An 8,022-nucleotide genomic window follows, 5' to 3' on the forward strand; every position below is an offset into this window, starting at 1 on the left:
ATGATCCGCCGCGGTAACTGCGCGGGCTAAAAACGCGAACGTGCCATTTGGAAACGCGTACGAAACTTGGGCTTCTTAAATTGTCGTATGTCGCCCACTTGTCCTCGGGAATCGAAGTGAACGCCAACGCCCTCCCCGATAAAAACATAAACGAGAGGGAAGCGAAATGAAGCACGTGACCGACCCGCTCGACGTGATGACGTCAACGAAATCTTCGTCGCCGGAACTTTGGATGCTCGCTCCGCACTTCTTTTTTGCTTCGCGTTTTGAAAAATGCTTCGCTTTTCACGCCTCCCGGCTCGCTTCCGCCTCTCGCCGTCCGCTCACGTGAGTCCCCCAAACGCAAAACTTTCAACTTGACGCTCACAATTGATTTCACCACTCCGAAAACGACTGAAGTCACCTCGACGGCTGCTCGCATCACGTGACGTCGGTCGCGAGACGAGACGCGTCAGCCGCTGTCAAGCTCACAATCAAATTTTAACGTTTGATTCTGGCAATTAAAACGGATTCCGGAATAGGGTCTCTCTCTCTCTCTCTCTCTCTCTCTCTCTCTCTCTCGCGCGCGCACGCGCACGCACACAGACACGGGTGATCTTCGGACAGGCTGCAACAAATGTTTCAAGTTGAAAATTAACCAAGTCAGCCTTTAAACTACAAAGATTTGTTTGTTTTTCCTTGCCAAGCACCAAGCACAAAAAATGCCAAATATGATGTCATGACATGATCGTCTAACAAAGATTTGTTTGTTTCTCCTTGCCAAGCACCAAGCACAAAAAAATGCCAAATATGATGTCATGACATGATCGTCTCAAAATTCAATTTATTCAAAAGCAACCTGGAAAGAACACGTCTACACGTTCATGTCAGAGAGAAGACAAATGCACGTGTGTGTGTGTGTGTGTGTGTGGTGTTTGTGTGTGTGTGTGTGTGTGCGCGTGTGTGTGTGTGCGTGTGTGTGTGTGCTTGTGTGCGTGTGTGTGTGCGTGTGTGTGCGTGTGTGTGTGCTTGTGTGTGTGTGTGTGCTCTCAGCGCTGGGCAGGCCTCTCAACAGGAGCCCGAGAAGAAGGAGGAGCCTTGTACGAGTTTCGCACCTACCAAATCCGCCCGGACCGAAGCTCCGCCTTCCTGGAGCTAACCAATGAGAAGATTCACCTCCGGACCGCCCACTCAGAGCTCGTCGGCTACTGGAGCGTCGAGTACGGCGCCCTTAATCAGGTCTTCCATATTTGGAAGTACGGTGAGGAGTCCGTCCGTCGGAAGTCAATTAGTATGCGGGTCGCAGGGGTCCCGAGCGTCCCGTCCCTCTGGGCCTCGTGAGTAAGCTCCGCCCTTCCTTCCCCTTAGACTCGTTCAGCCATCGCGCCGCGGTGCGCGCGGCGCTCGCTCAGGACGAGCGTTGGATGGCCGAGTACATCAGGCCGGCCATTCCGATGCTAACGTGTCAAAACAACCATGTCGCCGCCCTGCTGCCCTGGAGCCGCATCGACGCGCCGCCGCGCCACGGAGGTTGGCCACGCCGCGTCAAGTCGTCTTACGACGTTCTGCGCCACGTCACGCGAAGTCGCGTCGCCTCAACTCGCGCCACATCGCATCCGGCAATGCCGCTGCGCGCCACGTCTCGCGTCATCTCTGCCGTTCCGCGTCAAGTCAAGTCACGCCACGGCGCGTCACGTGATCTCTGTCACGTCACATCAAGCCCTTCCGCTTCCCGTCACCTCCGTCACTTCACGTCACACCGCGTCACGTCGCCTCCGTCACACCACGCGGCCTTCATCCTGCCACATCGCATCAAATCTCGCCCCGTCACGTCACATCAAGTCGCGCCATTCCACATGATGTCCCGCGATCTCGCTCACGGCAGGTCGCATCAAGTGGCGCCACATCACGTCACCTCCGTCACGCCGCGTCAAATCAACTCAGCCCGCGGCACGTCATCGCCGCCACGCCACATCGCGCCTCTGTCCGGAGCTCCTTCGACAGGGCGCCTCACACGCGCGACCTCATTAGCTGACGGCGTGACGTCAAACGCGTCAACATTTGATCGAGCGGGCGTCTTTGGTTTTGTTCAAGCCGCGCCACGTGACACGCGGTGTGTTTTTCAGGCGCGTTTGAACTGGCCTCCTTCAGGACGCGCCCGGGCGCCGCCGCGCTGTGGGCCGCTCCTCTCGGGGATTCCGCCGCCTGCCGCGACGCGGGCGGGCGCGCCCGCTTGCTCGCCGCTTTCCACAGCGACATCGGCCACCTGGACACAGGTCAGTGCCGCGCGCGCACGCGAGCGCCTGTGCGCGCAAGCGCCTGCGCGCCCGAGCACCTGCGCTCGGGTGTCGGTTGACGCAGGCGTGGTGTCGTTGCCCTTGCCAGTTTACACCCTGCGCTGGTTCGAGAGCGCCGACGAGCGCCGAAGTGTGGAAAGCGACGCGGCAGGTAAGAGCCCGCCCGGCGGGCCGCGGCGTCGCCGCGACCTCGGTGAAACGGAGCTCGATGTGCGAGTGACGCGCGTGTCCTTCAGTGGCGCGCGGACTCGGCCTGCTGCAATCCCGGAAGACCAAAGTCATGTTCCCGTGTTCCTTCTCACCGCTCAAGTGATTGTCTGAAAGTGGAGCCGTCGGCGGCGGCGGCGATGGCGGCTGGGCTTTCATCAAACTCTGTCACCACCGAGACACGGAAACCTGTTTTTGGCTTCCAAATAAACGTGTGCAACCAAGTTTGTGTGTGGGTGCGTGCGTGTGCGCGCGCGCACCGCCGTTTGTCGCGTCTGCCATTCAAAGGGCCAGACGCAAACAACAACAACATGGAGCCTGTTTGATTGTGACTCCAGCGGAGGACTTTTCCCGATGTTTTGTCACCATTTGGCCAATTGTTCGGATAAGCCCGCCGCCGCTCGCCAAGGTCCACCCGATCCAATTTCAAGCCGTTGGGCTCATTCCTCAGTCGGCTCGGGAGAGATGGAACAGGATGGAAAGCCGTCCCCGAAGAACAGGACCGAAGACCCTCGCTCGCTGCCTCGCTCCGCCGTATTGATTCGGACGGTCCAAAAAGGAAAGGCCCAAATCGAGACGTTTTGCGAGTTGAGGTTTGGCAGACGGCTTTGCGCGGCGGGATTCTGGACTGGCCGTCTTTGAAGGCGAGCCCTCAAAAGGAACAATGAAACAAAAGCCCAAAGCGTCGCGAACGAGACCCGACAATCAATGAATCGTGGGCGAGCGCGGGCGCGTGACGTCGCCCTTCCCGCGCAGACGCACAAAGGTCCGCGTGTTTTTGTCCGGGCGGGTTGTTGTCGTCGGGTTTTTCGCGCTGGCTCAGCAGAGTCTGCGAGCGCCGCCGCGGCGTTGATCCCCACATTTAGGCGGGTACAAAGGCCGCGTCGCGACGCGGCGGCGGCGGGGGCCTATATGTACAGGCGGCGCGCCGCGAGCCTCGCATCGGAAGCGGGCCGACGGTCAGAATGCGGCGCGGCCGGGGGCTGCCGCCGCTCTTCGCCTGCGTCTGCGTCGCGCTCGCCCTGCTGCTCGCCCGTGAGTCGCCGTGCCCTTCGAACGCGCGGCCGGCCGAGCGAGCGAAGCCTCGGTCGCTCACCTTGCGAGATGCTTCTTCTTTGCAGATGCCGAGGACCGGGACGGCATCTTCAGGAGGGTGAGGAATCTCGCCCTTCGCCCTTCGCCCTTGAGAAATTGCTCGCCTTACTATCGCGACGCTCACCGAGTGCCGGCCGCCTGTTAAAAGGCGGGCGGCACTTGGTGTGTGTGTGCGCGCGCGCGCGCGTGTCACCGCACGTCGCGGAAACGATTGCGGGGAAAGACCCGACGCGTTTCAAGCAGCGACTGGTGAACGGCACGCCAAAGTCTCCGTTCACGGGGACGGCGCGTCGCCTCGTGGCGCAAAACTGCTGCTCGGACTCGTCACCGGCGCGCGCATTTCTGCTCGTGCCCGCTTCAACCGACCAAACGATCTGCTGGCAAGCAGTGGCCAGCCAGCAGATTTGGGATTCCCGGGGCACGAGGCCTTTTTCTTTTTCCCTTGGGAGAGCCGGATAAAAAAAAAAAAAAAAAAACTTTTCATGTCGCTTCGTGTCAGAAAACTGCTGCGAATCATCATCAAAATTCACAAACTCATCCTGCCGCTCGCTTCAACCTCTGAAAAGACGGGCTGAATATTTTCGAGTTTCTGCCCATGATGCCTTTTTCTCCCCGAAGATATGATTGAACTACGGTTGAATGTCACTTCAAAACTCCGAGCAAAATTCACCTGCTCGTCTCTGTACATGTCAAGATGGGAAAAAAAAACGATTGTGTCACTATTGAGGATTTTATGGACATGAAGCATTTTCCGCATTAAGGGACACAAAGCTGGAGGAAGATGCCCATGTCCGTAAAATCCAAAGTATTGCTGCGATCCTTTTGATTTTTTTTTTTTTTTTTTCGAAATCGGTAGAGGTGCCCACGTGAATTTTGGTGACGACTGGTCGTAGCTTTCTGACATGAAGCTTTTTCTCTATGGTGGAAGAGGTCGGCCAATGATGCTCCACGAAGGGTCTCCAGTCGGTCCAAAACGCCGCCGCTCGCCTCTTGACTCGTCCTCGTATGAGGGAGCACATCACTCCTCCTCTGGCGTCCCTTCACTGGCTCCCTTTTTTGAGTTCTTTTCAAGATCCTCTGATTGGTTTTCAAATCTTGAGATGGCCTCGCCTTCCCCCTACGCCCCCTCGCTGCCCATCTTCCAAACTCGCCTTCAATTTGGCTTTTGAGCGGCCGCCCTGCGCGTGTTGGTGAATCGGAAGTCATTCTCAATTCCAAACGCGCGCGGCCGCGGCATCGTCACTTGCGGGACGCACGCACGGCCATTGGCCGCCCTCCCTCCGAAAAAAAAGGGCATCCGATTGACGCGCGCTTGAAAAACAAACGATTGCAAGAGATGATCAATAATTAGAATGCATCAGACGCCAGCACTTGGGCACTCTCGATCCGATTTGCGTGGCGAACACGCAACCCGATCACAGATACGAAGGATTGGGTCTTTCCTTTGATCTGCGGTTCCTCGACAGATGGGGAACGCGATCCTCAAAAAAGCGGCACGAAATAGCCGACATGCATTCGGGCGAAGGGCGATTTTGGGGTTTCCGCAGCGCAAAGGAGACATTTGCGCGCCGCGCAGGTTCCTCTTCAGGCCTTGGCGCTTCCCAAGCGCTTGCTTGTGTTCACTTCGGCAGCACAAAGCGGAGTTCCCGGGTGGCGGCTGGCGCGTGACCTTTGTCGGTTTGTTTGCGGTGTGTGTGTGTGTGTGTTGGCAGCCCCAGTGCAGCGGCACCGCGCTGACCCGAGCGTGTCCGCTCGACTACTCGCCCGTGTGCGGCAGCGACGGGATCACCTACAGAGAGAGAAAGAGAGAGAGAGGAAGCTCGTGGCGCGCTCCCACTCCTCATCTTCACTTTGCTGGGACACACACAGAGTTGATGGTAAGACGCTTTGTGTTGCTTTTTCTGCACTCGAGTGCGTTTTGATGATACTTTTCCTTTGTCGGTTTGTTTGCGGTGTGTGTGTGTGTGTGTGTTGGCAGCCCCAGTGCAGCGGCACCGCGCTGACCCGAGCGTGTCCGCTCGACTACTCGCCCGTGTGCGGCAGCGACGGGATCACCTACGCCAACGAATGCGCTCTGTGCATCAGCCAACTGTGAGTTGACGCCGCGCGTCCGGCGGCTTTCCACGGCCGGCGACTCGGCAGCCGGCCGCAAACTTGTCGCGAGTCCTCCCCTCGTCGCATTTGTCAGGTCGCCTACGAGCGGCGCTTCGGCCAATCGCTTCCATCGGTCCGAAAAGAGACTCGGTGCTGTTTCGAGCGCTCGGCCTCATCGGCGAGCGCGTCACCTTGCCAAGGCGGCAGCGGCGACGGCAGATGCGCGGACCGTCGCACGGTACTCACGTTTAGATTTGATCTTCTGCGTAGAAATCCAATGGGCCGCTGCTGTTTACTCTCGTCGTCGCTTTTTATTGCCAAGACTAACGTGGTTTTAGTGAGTGAATGCTCGCAAATTAAAAGTCAAAGTCAAATTGAGTCAGCGGAACAAAAGAAGACATTTTTTTGCATCCTCGAACAAACTCTAATGTTGCGAAAATTGGAGCAAACGTGTCCTTCGTTTCACCTTTGGCGTTAGTTTATTTGAAAGGTTTTTACAAAGAAGGTTGAACGGTCCTTTGGGAATTGTCCTTGACTTTGTGTTCAATGACACTTTGTGACTTTTTCTTTGTTTATTTGTTTGATAGATTGTGCACTCCACAAATATGCCCCCCCCCCAAAAAAAACAAATGCGAAAACCATCCCTCCGTTTTCTCGGCGCTTTTCCCAATCGGGGTCGCGGGGTGTCCCGGCTGACTTGGCGCGGAAGCCAGGGAGGGCACCGAGCGCCGTTCGCGCTCGCATCCGCACCCATTCGCGGCAACCCGTCCCGCGCTGCCCGCACGCAAGTCAGCCGAGTGGACCGCGACGCCGTCATACTGCTCAACTGAGAAGAATTGGGAATTTCTCCATCGTGAGACAAATAAAAGGTTTCTTATCACAAAAAAACCCCAAACAAAACACAAAACAACAACTACCAAACCCGCACGAGACTAATAAACACCCTCTCATTTAAAAAGAAAAACTCAAACTGAAATTCAAAACTAACTTGGAAAAAAATATCTGAAGTAAAAAAAAAAAAAATCCCAAACTATCAAGAACTCTGCTGGATAGCATCTGCTCGAGGCCTGAAACCGAAATTTTCGCGTACGCGAGCGCACACACAGTCACGTGACCTTTGTGGGTGTGTGTGTGTGTGTGTGTGTGTGTGTCGCGCGCGCACACACAGTCACGTGACCTTTGTGTGTGTGTGTGTGTGTGTGTGTGCAGGGAGAAGAAAGTGGACATTGTGATCGTGAAGGACGGGCCCTGCTGATGACCTCACAGCATCGCATTTTTTCACACACACACAAACACACACACACACACACACACACACGTTTGTCTAATTTTTCATGGAGTTCCTTCAAAGCAGACTGCGATTTTTCGGACATCTTTTGGTCGTCACGTGTGCAAAACGACAAAGCAAAAGATGAATGTTGATGTGACCAACTCCACTTCAACGCAATAAATAAAGACGTCGTGTTCACAAGCTGAGGTGTTGCGCTCACTTCTTGCTATGCTAACGTGTTAGCCGCGCGATTGCTGCGGCCGCGTCAACACGCCGCGGCGTCGCGCTCGCTTCCCGCTTTGCAATTTGCAAACACGTCGGCCATCTGACTGAGGACAACAACAACAACAAGATTTCTTCAGCTCGTACAGCAGAACTCATCGGAGCCAGTGCCGCCAGTGCCGCCAGTGCTGGCTGCTATGCTAACGTGTTAGCCGCGCGATTGCTGCGGCCGCGTCAACACGCCGCGGCGTCGCGCTCGCTTCCCGCTTTGCAATTTGGAAACACGTCGGCCATCTGACTGACGACGTCACGTCCAGACGCCGACAGGTGGCGCTCGCTCGCCGCCGTGCGCGCACGTGAGCTGCGCGATCGCGGCGCCACCCGTCGGAATGCGGTCACCCGTCAAGTGAGGAAAACGCGGGCGGACGTCGAGCGAGTGGTCGTGACGACACGCTGCTTGGGTCACGCTAAAGCGGTGCTTCTTGCCCCGGCTTCGGTGAATCGGTCTCAGGGCTTCGACGGAGGTGAAGACGCACTCGACTCAACATGTCAATGAGGTGTGACACGCCATCGCTGGCTGGTTCATTTTGTGCACAATTCAAAAACTTAAGACTTGATACTAATTGTGTTGACTTTTTTCTGTTTTGAATATATTGTGGCGGACACTAGGACCATGCTTCTCACCCAGCAGGCGTACAGTAGGGGGCGTGTTTATGGGAATGTCTTGGGCGCAAATTTGTAATTGTTCACATCCACTTGTTGGCAGTCGTGGAATAAAGACGTGTTTACAGTCAATCGTGCGTGCTCCTTTTGACTGCCACAACATGCGTTTTTTTATGGCTTGAATTTGTAAAAAAA

General features: G+C 56.0%; 2 protein-coding genes and 2 long non-coding RNA genes across 4 annotated transcripts in view; 3 read left to right on the forward strand and 1 right to left on the reverse strand.

Moving 5' to 3' along the window:
* Positions 1-148, reverse strand: part of noa1 (nitric oxide associated 1) — a 5,440-nt gene extending 5,292 nt beyond the window's left edge. Inside the window, exon 1 of the mRNA XM_019858195.1 lies at positions 62-148. Coding sequence (XP_019713754.1) covers positions 62-148 — 87 coding nt within the window. The remainder of the gene's footprint in view (positions 1-61) is intronic.
* Positions 149-186: 38 nt separating this feature from the next.
* nipsnap3a (nipsnap homolog 3A (C. elegans)) lies at positions 187-2,704 on the forward strand. Its single transcript, XM_019858264.1, has 6 exons — positions 187-327; positions 1,033-1,240; positions 1,348-1,509; positions 2,106-2,255; positions 2,365-2,427; positions 2,513-2,704. Exons 1-6 carry the CDS (start codon positions 274-276, stop codon positions 2,587-2,589), a joined length of 714 nt encoding a protein of 237 aa, XP_019713823.1. The 5' UTR covers positions 187-273; the 3' UTR covers positions 2,590-2,704.
* A 556-nt stretch (positions 2,705-3,260) lies between these two features.
* On the forward strand, positions 3,261-5,371 carry LOC109508355 (uncharacterized). The gene is made up of 3 exons (XR_002166643.1): positions 3,261-3,518; positions 3,605-3,636; positions 5,291-5,371. It is a non-coding gene; the product is annotated as an uncharacterized LOC109508355 (long non-coding RNA).
* Positions 5,372-5,562: 191 nt separating this feature from the next.
* Positions 5,563-7,148, forward strand: LOC109508354 (uncharacterized). The gene is made up of 2 exons (XR_002166642.1): positions 5,563-5,669; positions 6,882-7,148. It is a non-coding gene; the product is annotated as an uncharacterized LOC109508354 (long non-coding RNA).
* Positions 7,149-8,022: the final 874 nt, after the last annotated feature.

This window comes from Hippocampus comes, unplaced genomic scaffold (assembly GCF_001891065.2).
Source record: "Hippocampus comes isolate QL1 unplaced genomic scaffold, H_comes_QL1_v1.1 scaffold48, whole genome shotgun sequence".
NCBI lineage: Eukaryota > Metazoa > Chordata > Actinopteri > Syngnathiformes > Syngnathidae > Hippocampus > Hippocampus comes.